Genomic DNA, 24,897 nt, shown 5'->3' on the forward strand with positions numbered 1-24,897 from the left:
CCATTGTCGAATTCTGGAATCTTCTGTAAAAACTCAATTTTGATGGAGAGCATCGACAATGCATTCAGTCTGTGTTGTGATACTGTATTCCTCAAAACGTTTTGATCCTCTTGAGGGTTGTGAAGCTTCTCTCAGATTCAGAGGTTGTCATTGGAGTTGTTATCACAATTTGGAGCAGTTTAACAGTTTCAGACAAAGTTTCGTTTAGATTATTTTTACACATGGATTTTAACAGGGGACGTGCTGTGTTGCCACGGTGTAGATCAGTGTGTCGATACATGTGGACAATTATAGTATTGCAAGCCTCTTTCATTGAGCCGCGATGTTCGTTTTTCTTCGTTTTGAAGCAGGCTCGCTTTCTTTGTTTGTGGTTGCCAATGAATCTGTGTGTTCCCTCATTTCTGTCATGTGCGTTTTGAAGTTGTTTATTGCAGTGTTCATCCCAATTACATCAATGTCACACTTCTGCATCAAATTATACAAAATGTCAGCTTCTGGCAAGATCAAAGCAAAATATTCCAAATAACACAGAAAATCAGTCATGCAAGAGTTTGGAAAGACCGTATGCTTCACTGATAGTATTTCTGTCCCAACCAGGTTGCTCTCTGATATTCTGCATGCATTCTCTAAGAGCATCTAAATTCTCTGAAATGGCATTAACAGTTCTCCCTTTAAAGTTCCACGTGTTCCGCTGGGCCTTGGAATTTGTTTATTTGTTACTTCTGAGAGCAGAAATTATTTTTGGTGATACTGAAAAAAATTGGCAAAACTGGACAGAGCTGCAAAAATACTTTCTCCCTGAGCAAAGCTGCTGAAGTATCAAGTTCATTTGATGAGCATGAACAAAATGTGCCTAGGGGTAGACCGCTTTCGTCAGGGTTTGTACTCCACGTATATTTCCACTCATTACTGCAGCACTGTCGTAGGTTTTTGAGCGATCAGTTTGTAATGCAAATTCAGTGGCTCCAAACCCTCTTTTATGGTATTGGATAGACCTTCTGCAGTTTTATTAATTAACTTCCAACACATTCCCAAAATCTTTCTTTCACCTCATTGTTGGGTAGCAGGTAACGCAGTACTACAACCATTTGCGACTCGCAGGATGCGTCTGTTGTCTCGTCTGCCTGCACAGCAACAAATGTAGTTTCAGAGAGTTCCTTATTAATTTCTTCCCTGTACATTTGAAACATGCAATCTAACAGTTCATTCGGATAAGTGTTTTAAGTCCTTGTAGCCCGATTTTGTCCACGTGGTCTCTCCCCAAAATAAAAGGCAAGGAAAACAAAAAAAGCTATTTCCATGATCGCTTGCGGTAAGCCACTTTTTTTTTTGTGAACCATTCACAATTAAAACCCCTATTTATTTCTTTTCCCTTTTGGGTTATCACAAGATCCATTGATTGATGAGGACCTAAACGTTTGATTTCCAGTTTTTCTTCAAACGATAATGAAGAAAACCTTTTTTTCTAACAAGAAATTGACTGTGCATCTTTTGTTCATCAAAGTTTTGACAGTACTCAAATTGCAGTAACCACCAAGTGGGAACTGACAAGATCATGCGCAGTAAGGCATAATAGGCAAGGGGTCAAAGCTGAAGTTTCCCTTCATTCCTCGTTAAAACCAGTAAAGCGTATGCATGACCGACCATATTTGCTGTATTTCTGTATAGTACAGTGTAGTGCAGTGCAGTGCAGTGCAGACATTGGGGCCGGCCCCACCAGGCACACTTGCAATTGCTCTCTGCGTTCACCACCTTATGACCTTGTTGGCTTGCCATACACGTTACTGGTTTGTTTACTTCTGGTTACTAGCATACGCTTTTGTGAACTGTACAGTACATTGTCATGCCCGAAACATAAAATAATATGCAGTTTATAAACTCTGAAATATACAAGCATTGTTTCGTTTTATTTTTTGGCTTTTTTCTAAGTGGCATAACACAAACGTAATCCTTGGGCTAGTTTTACAATATACTTTTTGAATTTTAGAAATAAAAACAAACAAAAAAATGTTTTTAAAATTAAAAAAATATAAACTATCGATATTTTCCCTTTTAATTTTTTATCCCTCAGGGATTGTTTCTTTAAAGTACATTGAACAGACATAAAATAAAGTCACTTTCCTTTAAAAGCGTATAAAAAAAAAAAAAAAAAAATCTGTTTTAAAATTATGTATAGAACAATCAAAGCAAATTTATCCTGGTTGATGTTACACATAATTAGGTCTGACAGCTATCAAATGTGTCTGTTATGCAGATATTTTAAATACTGTTACTCTATTAAGAAAAAGGTATCTGACACTGGATTCCAGCACTTTTGTTTTTTGCTATTGTGTGTGCAGTTTTTACCAATAAATTGGAAAGGTTTTGAAAACTCATTATGGAAAACTAGCTGTGATTAGTGCTAAATATAATGTTTTCTGTACGTTATTTCTGCCATTGGTTGCTTTCTAATGATGGTATCTATTTATTTTTTAGCATGCCGACCTGGTTTCTACAAGGCATCAGCCATGGATGCCTACTGTGTGAAATGCCCACCACACAGCTACTCAAACCTGGACAGTGCTTCAGAATGCGTCTGTGAGAAAGGTTACTACCGGGCAGAGACAGACCCCAGGTCTATGGCCTGTACAAGTAAGTTTTATTCTTTATGAGAATCTGCAATTTAGCAATACAATTTCAGGGTAGACTTAATACAAAACACAAATAAATTGGTAATTAGCAAGGGTTCTACACATCTCCAGTTCCAGGAAACTTAACGTAATCATGAACTCTCAGAATTGCTAAAGCTAAAATAAAGCACATTCAGCAATAGCACATATGCAGTCATAGTTGATGCTGGTTATATTCTGTGATGTTTTTAATACTCCAGAACTGTATATCTCACTCTGTAATAGGGATGCACCAAATCCAAGTTTTTGAGATTTGGCCGAATACCAAACCAAATACCGAATCTACAAAAACTGTCAAGAAAAACTGAAGGAAATTGTTGAATGAAAAATAGATGGGCAGCTACTAACAAGGGACGCGCACAATCTATAGTTTTGAGCCTTTTAGTTCATAGTATTTTTATTACCGAATGGAAATATATCCCTGAATAAGATTTCAGTTTGAAACTTACACAATTTACCACTAGCCCCCTCATCCCACAATAGAAATGTCAAAATACAAAACTGTTTACTTTACCTTTACAAGATAGGATAGCTGCGTCTTTGCCATAACCCACTATTTTCTTTAATAACGTTTCAACCTCTGTCACCTGATCTGAGAGTAGGGTTGCCAAGGCAGGTCAGGTTTTGTAACTCACCTCTCTGAACTGCAATGTATTCAGTATCGTGAGTGTGAATTGTGCAAACTGAATTGTTTTACTTAGTTGTTACCAAAAGCACACACATACAGTACCGGCGAGGATCTTTTTCATCAGTCAGACCTATACAGCAGCTGATTGGCTTTCTAAACAAATAGAAACTTTACCTGCTGCCACAAGGTTAAATGAAAGAGTGCAGGTGAGTGCAATATGATCTATAATAATGGTGTTGCACTATTTTGATAGATATTGTTTGCTGTATAAAAAAGGTAAAGCAATATGATTAATCGCCACCACAATTAAATACATTTACTAAACTGCTCAAGCAATTCACACTCACTTTACATGTCAAATACATTGCAGTTTAGAGAGGTGAGTTAAAAAATCCTGACCTGCCTTAAAGTGTCCCGAGATTCTGGAGCCTCTTGACAACCCTATCTGAGAGCTATGAGAAAAAAAAAATACTGTGACGAGTGACCTGAATCTTCCAGCAAAATAAAACCCAAGTTGATTTTAATGCACTGTGTGTGTAACACATATCAAATAGGCTACAAAATAGTTTAAAAATTATTTTAATAAAACACAGCAGTTCCGAAATGGTTCAACTTGTATTGGCACATTACAGTAATGTAAAATGTTATTTACTAAAGCATATTGCACATCTGACAGTTGTAAAGTTACAACCCTGGGGTTCAGTCCTGAAACAATAAACACAGTCTTTAATACACCCACAATATACAAACACGGTCACCAGTCCAAAGCAAGTGTTTCCCTTCCAGGTCAATGATTTAGTGTACCATAGCTTTGCCCCCTTTCTAGATGGCCGACTTCTGCCTAACCCTGGGAATGAATTGTGTGGCCATCCAGTCCAGGGCACTCTGTTCCCTTTACACAGCACCCTCACAGGTCGGGAGGGAGATTTATCACCAAGAATCATTCTGTCTCTGTCACACAGCACACAAAACAAATGAAAGGGCACGATGGCCAAACAAACAAAATTCCCTAACAGTATCATGTGCTGGTTACAACTCCCAGCACCCGTTACTTTTACTGTAGATTCGTTTAGTTTATGCAACAGACCTATCATCCCGTTTCTGACACTCTCCAACCTGCACTGCAAAATGGTAGGTCTTTTATACTTTACAAGCCGAAAGGGTTAACTTGCTAGCAGTTATCCTATTAACTCCTCAACAATAGCTTTGCACGTGTTTAAATATAAATGCGTAACTGTCAGCTAATTTAATAATCACTAGCTGATCAGTCACTCATTCCCACGAGAGTACTTAAAACAAACAATACCATATAATAATAATCGTCATCATTGTTATCATTGGCACACACATATATATACTACGGGTGGTCACCTTGCCACAGGGCTGTATTGCAGTCACAGGATGTGATGACTGAAAAAGAAAATGATAAACAAAGTGAATCTATAGAGCAAGAAGAATACATTAGTGAAGCTATTATATTCTTCTGCAATATAAAGAAAAAGTTAGGGAGATGTACAAATGATCAAGCCATTTGCAGTGCTGAAAAAAAAAAAAAAAGCTGTACCTTGCAACACCAAAGCCTTGGATCAAAATGAAAGCCATTTTAATTTGGCAGCAATGATGAAAGCTGGCCTCTCATCACTCAGGGAGAATGTTGTGTGGTTCCTGAGCCACAGGTTACAGAACTGTCCATCTTAAGTGAAGGATACACTAGTCTCCTACCTTCCATACAAAGGAAGAGCACCCTTTGAAGCTTGGGGATGATTGATGCAGAAGGAAAGAGAATGTCGCAGTGTATTGTCAGAGGATCAAATCCAAAACTGATGTCATTCAAACAGCAGGTGCTTGGACAATAGGAAGATAGAAATGAGAAAAGGTTGCCACTTTGTATCATTTTAAGGGCGATTATAGCCTGTCTACAGCAATTTATATCTTAATTTATCAAACATATTGTTAAATGCAAAATAGTTTCAATAAGAAGAAATTATGGGGTTTGCCCATTCCTTGTGACAACAGAGCAATGTAAAGTCCCTAGATGTTTTTAGTTTAATCAGGCTGTTAACAAGTATTGATTAATGTACAGAAGTGCATCCCGATTAAACTCTGTGTGTAATACCACGGGTCAAAGGGTACAATCAAAGCCCCTTTCCCTCTGCAAATTATACTATTGGGACATATGATTCTCAGCCCTTTTGCTCTCTGTTTTATCATGTTACTCAGTTTAACAGTGCAAAGTCATTCACATCTTCTTGTTATAAATCACTCATAAATATCTCGCCATAAGTGGTGTCTATTTCATTGGCTTGCCAGAGCTAGTAGGTTGACACTGATGCGCTATTATTTATATTTGTGATAGTCTTCATGATGCTTCAAATCATATGTTATCATATTTTTCTTTATATTACAATGCATTTCAAATGAATACTAAGAAACTAAGAACCATTCCCCACCTCCCTGAAAGTACAAATTGCACCCCCATCCACTTTCTATTTGGCTACACCAATTAGAGGAGGTGAAGGTGACAGCACTAGTCAGTTCTAAAACATCTGTTATCACACTCAACAGGGTTATGGAATCCTTATATATATATATATATATATATATATATATATATATATATATATATATATACACACACACATACATACTATATGCTAATCAGTCTCCAAGGTGCAGAGGAGTTAATTTAATAAGAGTCTTGGGTCATTATAATGTAAAAAAAAAGAAGAAAAAAAAAATGAATCACCTAAGTGCCCTTGGGTTCTGCGTAGCTTGTGCATATCACCTTTTTTTTCTCGACATTGCTTTCAGTGAACATCCTGTTAGAAGGTGGCTGATTCTTCCATCAAAGTGGTGGTATTCCTTTTATTCTTATGGAAACAGTACAGTACATACTGTAAATAGTACAATTTGGCAAATACCTTGTTTCCACTAGAGCTGACCAGTTAATAGGGAACTGTCATGTTTTTCTTTTTAAAAAATAAGATAAACAAATCCATTCTTAATGTGTTTGCTATGGATGAGTAACTGGTCTGTAATTGGAACTCTCTACCTTTTACGTTGTTTTGGCCTTGCACTCTATACTGTATGTATTCCCTTGCTCCAGATGTACTGTTGTTTACAGTCCCTGGGTATACTAGATGTTATGGAAGGACAATATTCCTCCATACCTTTGCTTACATGTGGCTTTACTTGGCTTTGAGCTTGTCTTGAATAGCCTAAGTGCCAGCACTGAACATACTTTCTCATTCCATTCAAAGCCAAAAACCACTCAGAATGGTTGAAAACATCAAAAAGGAAATGTAAAAAAAGCAATTAAAATGACATCTGAAGATGTTTACTGAGCACAGATTACTTTTCTCCATACACTTCTTGCTCAGTGTATTGCTCATGGAGCTATATTATTTGGAAACATAAGCAGGACATTATTTACTACTATTCCATGTATCCTAGTTAAACAAACACTTTTAATATTCATACATATGATATCATTTGTTACAGTAAACTTGTTAAATGTTGCTGTCACCATATTTTTGTCTACAATTCCATTAAAAAAGGACCACCTGTAACACACCAAAAAAGCCTTCTCAGCAATCTAGGATTTTATTTATAAGGCTATCAATTTCTTTAATATAATGCAATATATTAAAAGAAAAACGACTATGAATGAAGACACTAGGCAAGATTTGAAAGTTGGTTTATGCAGTATTGGCTACCAGAAAATAATGATGACTTGGTTAAAGTAACTAATTGTAAGAGGTAGACCTTAATAATTAAAACAGGGAGGCCCAAAGAAGAGGCCTTTTGCCTAAACTCCTGTTCTGTGATTACCCTTTAGCCAGGAGTCAACAACAAAATGCTGTTTGCAAGTTGGCTAATCTCTGGACTCCCCATTTCAATTACTATAAGTAAATTAACCCAAACACATGTTATTTGCATTCTGTTATGATATGGAATGATATTTGCCTTTTACTCATCTAGCATTCATTTAATTTCCCCCAAGGTCCATCTATTGGTGGTAGATGCACAAGGCATCTGACTTGACTGGCTCTGGGTAGCAGTGATAGTGCCCAATAGTCCTTATAAAGCACTATTATAAAGAGCTATGTAATCTGACACCGCTGCCTGTCTTGAGTTATTGTCCCTCTGCTGTCAGAAGCTGCTTTTGAAACAGTAAAACATTAGAAACAGTATTAACCCTTAGCGGTCCATTTATTCAGCGCCTCTTAGGCATGTCAGGTCCAATTTATTTTCACATGCGCAGTTTATTTTAGACGCGCTGTTTAAAAGTATTTTTTTTTCACAGTAAAACAGGTTTAAAAGGCACTGCATATCAACAGGACACTCAGTACTGCATCTCCAGCCCCGCCCCACCCCTTGTTCGCTATATTTTTCAAATGCCTCTTAAAAATAGTACATACCGATAAATCATCTCTTGATCACTCGTTTTATCACCAAACTCCTCAATAATGCGATCCAAGTCGTTATTTTATTACTATAACATCTAAAAAAAGCTCTGCAAATGTCTGTGATGTTCTTTGAGCGCTGGATGCGGAAGCAGCTATCTTGTTTGTTTATGTCCATGTTATCTATGTGATGTAGGGTCTATCAGTATTCATGAGATACGCCCCTTTTTATTTTTTTCCGGCTTCTCTCGGCTCCTATCGGTCTCACTCGGCCATTGAATGGTTTTCTCGGCTTTTCCGGAGACAAAAAGACTAGAGACCTGTTTTTTGTATCTTTTTGTTGATGTCGGACAGGGTCCGACATTGGACCAGAAAGGGAAAATTGCAATGTCAGATGTCGCAAAGGGTTAAATATTAGATTTCTGGCAAGTACAAGACTTTTGATGTTTAGAATTCATATTAGCAAGTATATTAGGATAGACCCATCACCTCAGAAAATCACGGGCAGGCTGCCAGTCTATAATCCATGACTTACTGTAGAAACAAGCAGGATTGTAACCAGAAGGTCACCGGTTCAAATCCCACCTCTGCCACTGACTGACTCACTGTGTGACCCTGAGCAAGTCACTTAACCTCCTTGTGCTCCATCCTGCGGATAAGATATTAAGTCAATGTCCTATTGTAAGTGACTCTGGGCAGCAGTGTGGAGTAGTGGTTAGTGCTCTGGACTCTTGACCGGAGGGTCGTGGGTTCAATCCCAGGTGGTGGACACTGCTGCTGTACCCTTGAGCAAGGTACTTTACCTAGATTGCTCCAGTAAAAAGCCCAACTGTATAAATGGGTAATTGTGTAAAAAATAATGTAATTGTATGTAAAAATGTGATACCTTGTAACAATTGTAAGTCGCCCTGGATAAGGGCGTCTGCTAAGAAATAAATAATAATAATAATAATAATAATAATGCACAGTTCACAGCCTACCTCTGTAAAGCGCTTTGTGATGGTGGTCCACTATGAAAGGTGCTGTTGTTATTATTATTACCTTGCTGAATGATGCAAAGACACTGTATATGAACTGTATATAAAAGTAGCTAAGTGCGGCACTTTAGAATATTTTCTGTCACCATTAACTTGTGCCATATCATTACATTTGAAAAACATTTCTTTTTTCTGTGCTACTGGACGCTCTACCTTAATTACTCAAACAGAATAGAAGCCAAGTTGTTTACTGCAGCTTCCTGTTCTGCCTTCCCATGTGACAAGAATTATCATACGTCTCATTTAAAGATGAATAACAAGTTTCATTTGGAAATAGAAAAAAAAAAAAAAACTTAGTTCTGAAAACTCGTACAGTATCTGGAAGAAGTAAAGTTTCTCTGTAAATTATGCAGCATTAAGTGTGGGGTTTAGATTAGAACAAAACAGCATAAAAAATGTTTAATTTGCAGTATCAGTTTTTTCCCTCCTTGCTCTCATCAATACATATGCATCTTGGTTCACAGCAACAAAGCCAAAATTGTTGATAAAAAAACAGCACTAACAGAAGTGACAGAGGCTGTGAATACTGCATGCGCTACAACTTTAATATTGAACACAGACGAAGCATAAGAACACTGTCTTCTGACAGAAGATCTAAAATCCACAGTAGCAGTGCCTCTTTGCAACAAATGACATTTTTATTATATTATCGGTAACATTCACCAGTCTACTGAGGTTGAACCTTTGCCAGGCATACCAACCTGATTTACATCTTAACAGAATCATATCTGCCTGTACTGATACAGCTTTGCTAATTCGGGGGCTGTTCAACTGGAGTATCATAGTTACCAAGGTTAAATAGACTGATTGTGATAACTGCCATGACAGGTCTACAGCAACACCATATGATAGCTGTGTTTCTTTTTTAGGGAAATGTAGGGGTTTGCTTTGGAAGTGCTCCCCTAATAGTCTATACTCTCTCTTACCCTGATAGGACCACCAACTGCTCCAGAAAACCCAATCTCCACCATTAACGAGACGACAGTTACCCTGGAATGGAGCCCTCCCCGTGAGAGTGGGGGTCGAGGAGACGTCAGCTATAGTGTCCACTGCAGGAAGTGCTCCAGTGATGGCAGGAAGTGCAGCCCATGTAGTAACGGCCTCCACTTTGTCCCGCGGCAATTCGGTCTCTCCTATACGAAAGTGCTCATCACAGACCTTCTCCCCCATACCAACTACACCTTCGACATTGAGGCAGTCAACGGGGTCTCAGACCTGAGTCCCAGCCCCAAACAATGCATCTCTGTCAATATCACCACAAGCCAAGCAGGTGAGTTTATTCAACCAGGGTCACAATCTCACCATTATTTTCTTTCTTATTTTGATACAAGGCCTAGCATACTAGTAAACTTGTTAGTACCCATGGAAGGTGCTTGAGTGCTGCCCTTATTTTTTTTCACAACAATTTTGACTGTCTGTAGAAGAAGCAGCTTTGTATGGAGCAGCAAAAGATGTACACGGAGGCTCCCTCAGTTTTGGTTTTAAGAGATGTACAGATACAATATTTTATAGCATTTGTATGTACATGTCCCTTTCTGCTCTGTACACTCTTCCTTTATATTATTTACTTGTAAAGAGCCATTGGCAGCAAATTGCTAACAATACAATAAATACATGATTAAAGACAAAAGGTCAATGGTTTTATTTTAAATTAAACCTTAAAAAAAATTGAACACAGTCAGCAGTTGTGGTCCCATCATTTTGAAAACCTTGCTGCAAACTATGTACCACAGTAAAGGGGGGAAGGTAAACACTGGCACCAATCTGTAATAATTATCACCTCACATGCTGAACACCATCAAACCTTCAATGTAAACAGATGTTTGTGTAGTGTAAAACATTTGGTTTATTATTCAGTTAAAGATACAAGCAGATAATATGGTTCTGGTATGGATACATTTCCCTAAGGTAGTTTTAACTGCAGGAACACAGGCTTCCTCCCTTCCTGCTTGCCATGATGTCATTATGAGATCCACAATAGCAGCCTAACATTACCTGCAAACACTTTATAAAGGCAGACTGGCCACTGTAGTTTTTTTTTTTTTTTTTTTTTTGCACCATTAAAAGTTATTTTGGTTTGTTGTAATATTCGTCTTCCTGCAGGTTGGTACAAAGGGAATACAATCAGAGTGGCTGGCACCTGATAAACTTAGCAGATGGCAAGGATTCATTTTTTTAAGAATGCAATTAAAATATGATTGCATCACTGCTAATGATTTTGTTTACACTTGGTTAACGTGTTGAAAAATGTTAACGTACCAGCCAAACGGCACTTTGTCACAGGTGTCTTTTAGACTGGGACATTGTGAATGCAGTCTAAAATTAGTCCTGCGGAGCGGACAGACAGCTGAAGAGGATTAGACTGGATCAATCTAAGCACTTTGGTTTTCTGCAGTCCTGTGAGAGATACAGTTTTTGTCTGCACTGTAACACTACTGTATGTAGATGCCCCCAAATACAGTTTCAGTTGTATAAGCCTAGGTTTAACATTTTGTATTGTAAAAATTACTTCAGCAGCAGACAACATTTTTAGAGAGTAAAATAAACACATTTACTGGCAATTTACATGTATTATCTTGCTGAATATTCCCCCACTGGTCGATCTTAAAAATGCCTAATGGCGTGGGCTTGTATATATATATATACTTTTGATCTGTTTTTGTTTTTTTTACATGTATCAGCTGTTTGTATTCAGGATTTAGTTATGAACCCCTTTTCCATATCCTTTTGGCAGGGTTACTGATTAAGTGAAGCCAATAGCCTACTGAGATATCAACACAAACCAAGCTATAATGGGAACAATGAGGCATTCTGCATTGATCATTGCGGTCTGATTCATTACCATACCACTATACATACAGTATTTTGTTGACATGTATAGGAAAGTTGTATTCTTATGCATTTCCTGGGGTTCCTTTTCAGTTTTTAACAGTAGCCACAGACTCAAGAAAGCATTCAGCGTATAGCCTTGTAGTTTTACCTGCAGTACAATACACTACGGGGCAGCAGTGTGGAGTAGTGGTTAGGGCTCTGGATTCTTGACCGGAGGGTCGTGGGTTCAATCCCCAGTGGGGACACTGCTGCTTTACCCTTGAGCAAGGTATTTTACCTAGATTGCTCCAGTAAAAACCCAACTGTATAAATAGGTGTATGTAAAAATAATGTGATATCTTGTAACAATTGTAAGTCGCCCTGGATAAGGGCGTCAGCTAAGAAAAAAATAATAATAACACAATAAATACATGATTATAGACAAAAGGTCAATGGTTTTGTTTTAAATTAAACCTTAAAAAAAATTGAACACAGTCAGCAGTTGTGGTCCCAACATTTTGAAAACATTGCTGCAAACTATGTACCACAGTAAAGGGGGGAAGGTAAACACTGGCACCAATCTGTAATAATTATCACCTGCCTGCAATCAGGCAGGTATATAGACCAGGAGAAATGTTTGTTCCCGGCAGTCTCCAGTCTGTGGGAAGCAAGGCTGTCATGAAGAAGAAACCTGTGTTAAAAAGGTAGAGTGAAGACCGTTTTGTTGTGTGTTTAGTTCTGTTTGACTGGTGACTGGCTTAGCCGTCCAGTGGTGAGTAAGGGAATCGACGGAAAGTGTTTAGTAAGCCCTCCAAAACAGAGTTAGCTTTTGTTTTGTGTTTGTTTTATTTTCCAATATTTCTGTACAATTTAATAAATCTTGCACAAAAGTGCTGAAAACTTCCTGTATCTGGGTCTGCATTAAAAGGGCCACCCAAGTGAAGTAACATCTTTCACAATATATACACAGTATATATATATATATACAGTGTATGTATATATATATAGATTATATCAGGGTGTTTTTTCTGCATCAGAATAATGACAAAATGGCAAATTTGAATTGAACATCAATATACCGTACTTTTATGAAGATTCCTTCACATTGATCAACATTACAACGGTATTGTGACAAGGTACTCGTGTCACATGTGTGGGTAACCGCATTGCAAGACAGAGGAGTTGGAGTTTAAACGCCGGCACAGACACGCAGGATTTATTAAACACAAAACAGAAAGTAAACAAATGGGTCATGTGACGCTACCAACGATTTTAACGCACAGAGGACACACATAAGACAAACAGGCAGCAAGTCTCAATCGAGTAAACAATCATTTGATCAAACATAACAACTATATCTATGATTGTTGCGTTTCTGTTATTGTTATTATTATTAAAAAAAAAACTTGTTTTAAACGTCATTGTATGCAGCAGTAACTCAAAAACTATTCTGAAATGCTATTTTTCTTAATTCCCTGTGTCTGCAGTGTAAATACCTGTCCATATTTAGACACAGCTCTCTCTCCATCCATGGAGTTTGTTGAAATTGACAGACAGCGGCGAGCTAGGGACGGGTCTGTAGCTGGACAAAAACCTATAAACGTAAAGTCTATGAAATTACTAACAGATTTATTTATTTATTTATTTTATCCTGCGGTGCTTTTAATATATTTTTCTGCTCATACGACTACTTGGTATATATTTGGCTTCCAAATGATTTTACATGGGCCGTTTGAATTATTTTGGACGCTCATTTGAAAATGTAAGTCTAATTTGATTGGATTTTAAAATGGGGCTTGCTGTGGTAGTTTAGACATAATAAAAAGAATAGCAGATTTTGGGGGGGGGGGGGGGGGGTCGAGGGGCAGGGGTGTTGTTCCCCAAGTAACAGAGCAAAAATGCGATTGAGTAGATTGACCTTGATATTGACGGCAGCTGCTTCATTCATTCCCATTTACTTTTTGCTGCAGTCAGACTGATGACATATCAGAATAGCCTTGGTAACCTTGGTACTGTATTCTGGTTGAGCCCTGTTTGACTTGAGAGGTGCTGCATTGAAATATGCATGAACCAACAGCAGCTTTTCTTGAGAGAGCTTTGGAGAGTGATTTGAATTTTAAGAGAGATGTGTGTGTCAAGAAACTATTACTTAGGGGGGAATTGTTTAAAAGGACAACAGTGAGTCATTCTCATGGTAAGCTTCTCACCGTGGAGGAAATGTGAGAATAGGATAGCACTTTGTAAATTTAAATTACGAAAATGGAAAATATATCTGCATAACTGGACAGTGATTTTACATGCATAATGTAATTTAAACTTTTGATCAGTTTATAAATAGGCCATCCTTTAACTAATACCAGTATTTTTCTATATTCTCCAAGTTTGTGATTTACTGAGTTTCATGAATATGTCCTACTCCCCCTCTTCAATAGATCATCTGGTTAATGCAGATAAGACAAGTGTTAATGACTGGTGATTTTTGGCAGCCAGCTAATTAAAAAGCACCCTTAAGAAAATGGATTTTTTTTCCAGAATCTGTGGACTGTATCTATTCAGTAAAAACGACTGAACAATTTAGTTTTTCTCTTCTTATTTGAATAGGTTTATTATATATATATATATATATATATATATATATATATATATATATATATATATATATATATATATATTTAGCAGTGGGTACACAACGAATATTTCAACAGTCTTATTTATTTTTTAAATCGATTTTGTGAAAGTTAAAATTGTGCTGAATAGCTATCACTCCAATCTTTGTTACTCAGTTGGGTACAGTACTAATCAGGTGCTTGATAAGGAGTGAACTTTTAAAAGATACTTTAAGGTTATAATGACAACACATTGGTTAATTGTCTGTGGTTCCTATGTCATGTTAACAGGCTACAACAATACCAAGAGTAAATGAGTACAACCCTACATCCACTTTAGCTAGATGTGGAATAAAATAGATTGAGATGACTACGTTGATGCCAAATCATAATCAACAGCACGAGATTCACGTAAATTGCAATGTTAACCACAAACACCTGCCATCAAAATGCCACAATGGCCATATAGCATTTTACAGTGCATTATAACACTAATCCTTCCTAATAAGTACATGATGTGTATGTTACCTGCCTGCTTGCTTCTCATCTACAGTAAGTGTGATTCTGAAAGAGAGGAAAAGCAAAGACAGCATCACCCTGGCATGGCAAGGACCGGAGCGAGCTAACGGCGCCATAGTGGAATATGAAGTGATTTACTATGAAAAGGTCAGTGATTATAGAGACACCTCCAAAGAATACTTTCGATTATTACACACACGGGAAAGCACCATTTTCCACTGATTACTTGCTGTACCCTATGACCCTTATTAAAATCTGTCCAAATTATGATCTGAGGCAATGCCTGAGGGTTAGTAAGTGGGATTTATAAATGCTGACGGTTTTTATAATGCTTGTTTTTTTTGTTGTTTTTTTCAGTGGTGATGCTTTCTAATGGTGGACTGAATCATTTGTTTAATTATTTATTTAAGCCATTAAGGGTCCCTGTCTTGCCACACAGAAAATGTGATTGTTCTATCCTAGGGATGTGCCCATTACTCGGATCATCAGAGTATCCATTGCAAACAAAACACATTTTTTTTAAGAGTTTGAATAATACACAAGTAGAAAACCTACTACCAGCTACCGTAAAAATTGTTTTATAGGTCGCACTGTCGTAAAAGTCGCTCTCCCCTTTTTGAGACTTCAATTTTAGGAAAACACCTTTTTTGTATTTAACCCTTTGCAGTCCATTTATTAAGTGCGTGTCAGGCACGTCAGGTCCAATTTATTTTCACACGCGCAGTTCATTTTAGACGCGCTGTTTAAAAGTATTTTTTTCCACAGTCAAACGGGTTTAAAAGGCCCTGCATAACAACAAAGCACTCACTAGGCATCTCCAGCCCCGCCCCACCCTTTCGTTCACTATAGCTTTCACCTATGTAAGAAATAAGTAATAATAATAATAATAATAGTCGTACATACCGATCAATCATCTCCGGATCACTCGTTTTATCACCAAACTCCTCAATAATGCGATCCAAGTCATTATTTTATTACTATAACATCTCAAAAAAGCTCTGCAAATGTCTGTGATGTTCTCTGTGCACTGACGCACTATCAGCCAGCTTGTTTACTTATGACCGCCCCGTTATCTGATGCCAGGGCCATGTATGACTATTCATGAGATACGCCTTTTTTTTTTTCGACTTATCTTGGCTCCTGTCGCTCCCACTCGGCCATTGAATGGTTTTCTCGGCTTTTTCCAGAGAAAAAACGACTAGAAACCCGTTTTTTGCATTTCTATAATGATGTCGGACCGGGTCCGACAATGGACCTGATAGGAATAATTGCAATGTCGGACCAGGTCCGACAATGGACCGCAAAGGGTTAAAATACTTTTTTTTACAATAATTTTTTCCTACATGCAGAACAAAGATAAAGAAAGAAAGATACACAGGTTTAGTTTTGAAATAACCCTTGTTTGCAACATGTGATTACATTAATAATTTTACAGTGCATGTTTTTAGTTAAACTGCTAAAAACTATTCAGTTTTTTTAAATTTCGAAAATTTAAAAAGTAATAATTAACAGACCATAAAATGGGTATTTTAGCTTATCAAGTACCCAAACAAGTTCAATAACATATCATCTTTGCTTTACTGAACATTTCTTTCCAAAACCATACTTAAAATAGTTCCAGCTGCATTTGTTATATTAATTAAAATTCAAAAGAAAAGTATTAAACAGTGCTGCTTGCATCAATTAGAAAAAACAAAAAAACAATAAACTAAACAGTGCACTATCAAAACATTTTAGTGTTGCATACGGTGCAGTACAATTTTCAGCTGTACAAATACATTAATTTTGTTTTGTTAATCAGAACCATAACCATACACATACTTTACAAGTGCACCACTGTGCTGCACTGACATGTAGAACAAGTTACAGTGTGTATTAAAGTCATTCAAAGTACTCCATTCAAACAAAATGTTTTCTACATCGGGCCATAAACACTTTCCTCCTATCGGCTCGTTTTTCTTTCGCCGTTTTTTTTTGAGTACGTCTTTGTTTCGTCTCCAGTCACGTACTGTTTTTTTCAACATTGTGATTAACATGTATTTCGGCAAATTCAACAACACACAATTTCAAACCTGTTTAGTAGTATTTTCATTTTTTGGCTGACTGTCCTACTTTATCCAGTCTGAAAGTCATCTGCTTTATTATAGCATTGCAGTTACAACAAACGTAAGACTTGGTAAGTTTACTCGGCTTTTTAACCAATAGCTGTTTGCTACGCATCCCAGGGGCGGGTTCAGTCTGAATGTTGACAAATCAGTGGCTCGGGAGGGTGGGAATAATGAAATTCATAGACTAACAGGTATTGTGTTAACAGTGAAACAGTATAGCTGTGAAATTTTCATATTCCAAAGATTGATAACTTTAACCACTATTTTTTTTTCTCCACGTACACACGTGTCTGGGTCGAGAGGAAGTCTGAAAGCTTGCGTTTAACATTCAAAATGCAGGGAGGAAAGCTGCCATACAATGAAGGGAAGATGATGCCTAACACTGGCAAGAAAGCATACAATGTATTAGCAGCTTAAACAATCCAAAATGTATATAATTTTGCATAACTGTTTTTCTTTTTCTTTTGCAGAATCAAAGAGACCAGAATTACACTGTTTTGAAGACGAAGTCCAACAGCATGACAGTGGATGGGCTGAAACCAGGTACTACGTATGTGTTCAGGGTCCGTGCACGCACCGATGGAGGCTATGGAAACTATGGAGGAGAAATCGAGCTGGAGACCAGCCATGAAGGTGAGGGCTTGTATGCTGGGTCTGGGGTTCAGGGTATGGTCTTCTAGGAAACACAAAATATAAAAATTAGAATGACTGGCTACCACAGTGCACAATGGATAGTTTCCAATGGATTATTAAGGAGAAACAATTGTGTCTCCTTCAGTGCTAATGGCCACTGTAGCATGTCTTTCTCCTTCATTCCCCTTGTGAGGTCACTGAAATCAGTCTGCTTTCCAGTTATTGTTGGTAACAGCTTACATAAGTCTAACATGACATGTCACATTTTAGGAAATGTCTTGATTTACATCCCAGACACTTGCAGTGCTGCAGTATTTACACCAATGCTTGCCCTTCCCTTTGGCAGACATGCTTGCGATCGGAGACCCAAATCAGCCCACCATCCTCGCGGTGTCAATTTCAGGAGGGATAGTGCTGCTCATATTCCTGGTAGCTTGCTTTGTTGTCAGTGGAAGGTAAGACATTTTTATTAATCTTTTATCATATTTTTTTTTTTGTTCATGACTGAATCCTCAAAATCTTGAAGCCAACAAAATCCACACCCACTCAATAACCTTTTACCAACAGATGGTTTACATTGAAGATGCAAAAGCATGCTTATCTAAATCCAAAGTTCAGTAAAATAATTCAAATCTATTGGAAAACAGCACAACACACTATGGAGTTTAGTGTGGGAAAAGTTGCTTTGATTTTAGTTCTCCCTCTAAACTGAAGTCTCATATCTCTTCCTATGTTTACGATCACAGTGGTACCTATTTCGAAATATACACACACACATACAAACTTAACCAAAATAATTAATAAAGAAAATAGCAAGGCTGATGAGTGACATAAATCATGAGTCCCTGAAGTTGTCTGTGGTGATTGTTCACACCAATTTCCACATAGAGCTCTTTCATCCTTCCTGTTAATTGAATTGAAGAGAATGTCTAATCACGAAATACAATGACAGTTGCCCCAGGGTTAGTGTCAGTGTCAGTGTCAGAAAGCTGCTGTGTAAATGAAAATGTGAATACTGAGCTTGGACTTTTGCAATGAGACATTTTTGCAATGGATCCAGCACATTGGAGTGCACGTTTTTTTTGTATTATTATTATTATTATTATTATTACTATTATTATTATTATTATTATTACCAAGTCAACTCTATTTATAAATGACAAGCCCGGATTAACACATGGGTCATGCTTTGTACAATTAGGTGGAAATAATAGCCTACCAATTTTTCCCCTCTAAAACTGTGTGTTCATAAAAGTCATCAAGGAGTTTAATTTGTAATTTCTCTACTGATAAGATGATGTAATCAAATCATTTCAAACTAAACCAGGGAATTACTGAGATCCAAGAACAAGAGTTTCACAATGCATTTTAATTTGAGGTTATCTGAGCAGGATATAAGCATACAGGACTATTAATTAGCAGTTTGGCAGATGTTGCGGTTCAGTTTAAATTCACTTTAGCACTGTAGACATCTGAATATTGTTTTCTATGAAATTATATTCATAAAATGGTTTAATATCAACCATATTTATATATACAACTTTAGAGTAGCAATAATATAACTACCGTATTGTATGAGAAGGTTATAAAATATGTGAAATATCTATTGAGATGTAAAACAGATTGAAGAGCATGTTATACTGGTTCTAGAAAAAATAATTTAAAACACCTTTACTGTAAAAATCTAAGACAATCAATTGTTGTCTGCAATTATAAATGATATAAACCTGTGTTGGGGTTTTATGTATGCCTGCTGGGAATATATAAAGTATGTATCATTATTCCCAACTTTTTTTGTTGCTGAAATGTTTTCAGTAAAATAGATTTTAAAAACAAACAAACAAAACATAACAGCTTAATAACAATGCTGAAGTGCCAATAATACAAATACTGTCAAGACAGCTTTTAAAATAAAACCCTGGGAATAACAGCAACAGACTGTACTGCTCCTCACCAGAAGAAACCCAGTATCGAGGTCTCTATTTAACACCTATAAAATTGATTTAAGGTGATTGCATATCAGCCTGAGTGCAAATCAGTATTGATCACACAGAAACCTAATGCCGCAATGTACATTATATATTTTGAGTGAGAGTGTGTATTAGAATATAGAGAAGGTAGATGAGGACAAGACCAATCGGTATTGAAAGTGTTGGCTTATTAGCAAGAGCTGAAAATAACACAACAAGACAGCAAAGGTAAATAGAGTTTGCTGAGAGCAAAAGGTGTGAACCTGGTTTTACAAGAAAGTCAATGTATCTTCATAAAATATTTATTTTTCATTAAGAAAAAGGGAAAATACAGGAGGTAGGTGAGTTTAAGGAGATTAAGAAGGAGGGTGAAGAAAGGTGAGGGATTGTTGTTGGCTTTTTTTGATGTAGAAGATCTAAAAGATGCATCTGTGTTTGATTGAGGAGGGTCATCTCAAAACATCATGGCATAGTTTGAAAAACAAGGTTTGCAGGTTCAAGTGGATCTACAGTGTGAGATCTTTATTGTTATAACAACAGGATTTTTTGGGAAGAAGTAGTTGTTGGTAGCTTATTACTAACATATTTCCTTCCCTCTGAGCTAAGTAGCTAAAGGTTTTGGTAAATGCTGGACCCAATCCAGTCCCTGAAGGCATGTAGTTAGGGTATAGCAGCTTGTAGGTGCCAATATCAACACCCTTTTTTGTCTGGGGATTTTTGGCTATAGATTAAAACAGAGCTCCAGCCCTAAACTATTGCTAATCACCTTCAATTTATTATACATCCTCAAACTTCATTAGTAGGAGTTTCTCAAAAACGATAGTACTCAGAAATACAAATCTAATACTGCACAAACATGAATAAGAAAAAATAGAGCCCCTTTCAGCTCTGTCAGCTGGGCTAATAAATACTGATACTGTATACTTCCCACGTTACAACTATGAGAGCAAGCTTGTCACAGTGGCTAAAGAGAAAAACAAAACTCTAGACTTGCAAACTCTGTATGAATGTAGCAATGCATACAGTATACCACTGGAGGGTAGAAACTGAAGAGATTACAAATTGAAGCAAAAGCCAACAAAAACCAGGGCTGACGCTAAAGTCACACCCCAGTAACCAGTTTTAAGATGTCTTCACTGTTTTGAAGGCAACTTTGACTTGACATGTCTTCATAATTTATTTATTTATTTATTTTTTCAGTGTACAGTATGTAATGGGCAAACTTACATACATAACTTGTAAATCTTTCTCTGTATGCATGAGCGAATGTGTTTTTGGTGGTGATATTCGTTTGGATAAAATCCAAACAATTAACACAAACTTACTTTCAAGCTGAGACACCAGAAACCAGCCATAAAATGACACAAAGGAAAAACTAGAATTTTTAAGTAAAAAAGAATAAAAAAGTCAAATGTTTTAGGCTCATCAGCATGGTAGCTAGCTAAGATAAACTATTTTAGATTTGGCTGGCAAGTGTAAAAAGGGTATCACATCTTGGCATGTTCATTAGTTTGTTTAAGGGTTCTGACTCCACAGTTTTTGGCTTAAAGGGCAACTGAACACGCCTAAATACATTAGGAATGATTGTTTTAAAACATATGGTTGGAAACGACACACTGCAATATGCAGCTTTAGCCAGAACTTGAAAGCAGACATCACCATGTTTTTGTAATTAACAGATATAACTAAATGCTGTTTTTTTTTTTTGCTGCTTAGCACTGTTGACTAAATGGATTAACCTTTGCTTATCTTGGCTTTACAGGAGCTCATACGTACTATAAAGAAAACAATCAAACTTTATTTTAAGGGCCATTTTAGTTTATTAACTGTTAACAAACATTGTTCATTTTTAGATAAGGCTTAGGGTTAGGGTTAATAAAAACCAAAGGGCTCTGGTGTTTGCAGTTTTAGCTGTCCTATTATATATTATTAACTAGCAGTTAACAGAAAATAAATAATGTACATTAACATGTTTATTAGCTGTTTGTTAACAGTTAATAAACAAAAAAAAGCCCTTAAAATAAAGCGTGACCAAGAAAACAATTCCATATTGCATTTTTCAAGATACTGTTGCATAATTTCATCGATATTGCATTTGTATTTGATAAAGAATGATCTTTTGGCTTGGCTTTAACCATCATGATTTCTTACAAATGGGAAGATAAAAAGTGTGGCACCTGAGATGGGTTTCATCTTGCTAGTGAGTCATTACTTCAGGCCTTTTGACATGACATCACATTATTTCTTGGCAGACAGACCAACCAAAATTGGGTCTTATTTAATTTGACAAAGCATAGTTTTAAGGGCAGACTGTGTGTTTATAGTCAATCCAATCCCTGTTTTTCACCTCTGTGCAATAGGGTTAGAGACAATAAATTAAACACAGCAGCAGGTGCAAGAGAAATTGTTTGCAATGCTGTTGCTCAGTTGGCCAGACAAATTAGGAAACATTGACAGCTTTTTGTTAACTATAGGGAAGTGCGGTAGATTATCAATATTATGGATATGGAATCCTTTTAATTATATATTTGATTCAAACTGAGGTGGCTATTGTGTCAAACTGATTGGGTTTGAAATACATGATGGAGGTCCAGTTACTCGTGGCTACATCATAAAACCAACATGGAATCCAAGTGTCAGTTTAGTTGTTCAGAGGGATACATGCCAGTATGCTATGGTTTCATGGTCAGCCCCTTCCCAACAAACACAATCCAATATGTTGTCCATGTGAACCTTTTACAGCCCACTTTATTAAACATGCAAGAGCAGCTAAGTGTATTTCAAAATTCCCGAACAGATGTGGTTTGCGATCAGTGGTAGTTTCAAACCAGTAAAACATGATGCATATATTTTTAATGTTGCTTATTACCATGAAACTCCAACTACATTCGCCAAATACTCCAGCCCTTTAGTACACAGTAAGGCCAATGAATAAAACCCCCTTTTAACACACATACAGTAGGATGAGAAAAAAGGTTTTTGTTCTTCAGGGAAAATTTTAACAATTTTGAATTCCTGTCTAGGTATTTCTTGCAGAAAGCATAACGTACCAGTGGATGGTTTTCTATTTAAATTGTTTCAGCTATTTAATGTTTTTCTCTTCACCAAAGGAAACATCTTCTGCTTTCCATAGCTATATTGGCTCACATGCTGAACACAATCAAACCTTCAATATAAACAGCTGTTTGTGTAGTGTAAGACATTTGATTTATTATTCAGTTAAAGATACAAGCAGATAATATGGTTCTGGTATGGCTACATTTCCCTAAGGTAGTTTTAACTGCAGGAACACAGGCTTCCTCCCTTCCTTCTTGCCATGATGTCATTATGAGATCCACAACAGCAGCCTAACATTACCTGCAAACACTTTTTAAAGGCAGATTGGCCACTGTAGTTTGTTTTTTGGTTTGTTGTAATATTAATTTGGCTGTTCGTCTTCCTGCAGGTTGGTACAAAGGGAATACAATCAGAGTGGCTGGCACCTGATAAACTTAGCAGATGGCAAGGATTCATTTTTTTTAAGAATGCAATTAAAATATGTTTGCATCACTGCTAATGATTTTGTTTACACTTGATTAACGTGTTGAAAAATGTTAACGTACCAGCCAAACGGCACTTCGCTGTCGCAGGTGTCTTTTAGACTGGGACATTGTGAATGCAGTCTAAAATTAGTCCTGCGGAGCGGACAGACAGCTGAAGAGGATTAGACTGGATCAATCTAAGCACTTTGGTTTTCTGCAGTCCTGTGAGAGATACAGTTTTTGTCTGCACTGTAACACTACTGTATGTAGATGCCCCCAAATACAGTTTCAGTTGTATAAGCCTAGGTTTAACATTTTGTATTGTAAAAATTACTTCAGCAGCAGACAACATTTTTAGAGAGTAAAATAAACACATTTACTGGCAATTTACATGTATTATCTTGCTGAATATTCCCCCACTGGTCGATCTTAAAAATGCCTAATGGCATGGGCTTGTATATATATATATACTTTTGATCTGTTTTTGTTTTTTTTACATGTATCAGCTGTTTGTATTCAGGATTTAGTTATGAACCCCTTTTCCATATCCTTTTGGCAGGGTTACTGATTAAGTGAAGCCAATAGCCTACTGAGATATCAACACAAACCAAGCTATAATGGGAACAATGAGGCATTCTGCATTGATCATTGCGGTCTGATTCATTACCATACCACTATACATACAGTATTCTGTTGACATGTATAGGAAAGATTTATTCTTATACATTTCCTGGGGTTCCTTTTCAGTTTTTAACAGTAGCCACACTCAAGAAAGCATTCAGTGTATAGCCTTGTAGTTTTATCTGCAGTACAATACACTACAGGGCAGCAGTGTGGAGTAGTGGTTAGGGCTCTGGACTCTTGACACGAGGGTTGTGGGTTCAATCCCAGGTGGGGGACACTGCTGGTGTACCCTTGAGCAAGGTACTTTACCTAGATTGCTCCAGTAAAAACTCAACTGTATAAATGGTTAATTGTATGTAAAAATAATGTGTAAAAAATAATGCAATTGTATGTAAAAAAGAATGTAATATCTTGTAACAATTGTAAGTCGCCCTGGATAAGGGCGCCTGCTAAGAAATAAATAATAATAATAAAAATAATAATATACAGTATGTATTCGATGCACAAAGTTTGGCTGGACGTAATTAGTCTGAGGATCTGATATGCTGTATTGTATCAAGAAATGGAATCCCCTAATGGGATTGTAAAGTAATTGTATTTGCTTTGACCTACCATTTTTCTGGTGTTATAAGAAGAGAGAATTGTGGAAGCATAATGATGACTCTTTAGAACGGCAGGGAGATCCACTGCCATTGTAGCAATGCTGTGAGGGATTAGAAAAACAACAAAAAATGTGGAGCTTGCAAAAAAATTGACAGAAAGACAACAGTCAGAGCAATTCTAAAAAAGGATAGCTGTAGCTGTGACACCTGTCACCTCACTGATTGCCAGAGTAAATGGGGCAGAACTTGATGGTCTTGTCCCTTCAGAGCTATGGGGTATCTTGTCCACCCAGCTGAGAAGACAACACCAAGTGTGAGAAGTAGACTTCAGTATTAATTCACAGCCAGGCACTGTACCTGATTGCTGGAGAATGGATTTTTAAGAGCTGGAATGCTAAAATGGATGTGCACAAGTCCAGATACAGATACAAGTGCTGCAACTGGGGTTATCGTTAAGGGTATAAAGATTCATTGTATTGCAATGCTTTCTTTACATGATGTATCATATTTTATATAAATGTGTATGTTTATCATTTATATTGTGATAGATGATCAAAAACATGACATAGCTTATTGTAGTCCACCAAATGGTTCTTGAATGATTAGTAATTACGATTTATTGGTGGGTTTTCTGTCTTTATTACATTAACAATTGGCGTTTCCAACATCTGAAGGCCTATTTTAAGTGAATAATAATAAGATACATATTCTACTCTGTTAGCTTTTTCACAGGAATGAAGTGAGTAGTGTTGAGTGACATTCA

At 36.9% G+C, this 24,897-nt stretch overlaps 1 protein-coding gene across 1 annotated transcript in view; it reads left to right on the forward strand.

The window, feature by feature from the left end:
- Positions 1 to 24,897, forward strand: part of LOC117417233 (ephrin type-A receptor 3-like) — a 158,617-nt gene that overhangs the window by 86,352 nt on the left and 47,368 nt on the right. The window contains exons 4-8 of the mRNA XM_034029216.3: positions 2,476 to 2,631; positions 9,675 to 10,010; positions 14,711 to 14,823; positions 17,255 to 17,417; positions 17,764 to 17,872. Of these exons, the coding sequence (XP_033885107.1) occupies positions 2,476 to 2,631; positions 9,675 to 10,010; positions 14,711 to 14,823; positions 17,255 to 17,417; positions 17,764 to 17,872 (877 nt within the window). The remainder of the gene's footprint in view (positions 1 to 2,475; positions 2,632 to 9,674; positions 10,011 to 14,710; positions 14,824 to 17,254; positions 17,418 to 17,763; positions 17,873 to 24,897) is intronic.

Source organism: Acipenser ruthenus, chromosome 12 (assembly GCF_902713425.1).
Source record: "Acipenser ruthenus chromosome 12, fAciRut3.2 maternal haplotype, whole genome shotgun sequence".
Classification (NCBI taxonomy): Eukaryota; Metazoa; Chordata; class Actinopteri; order Acipenseriformes; family Acipenseridae; genus Acipenser; species Acipenser ruthenus.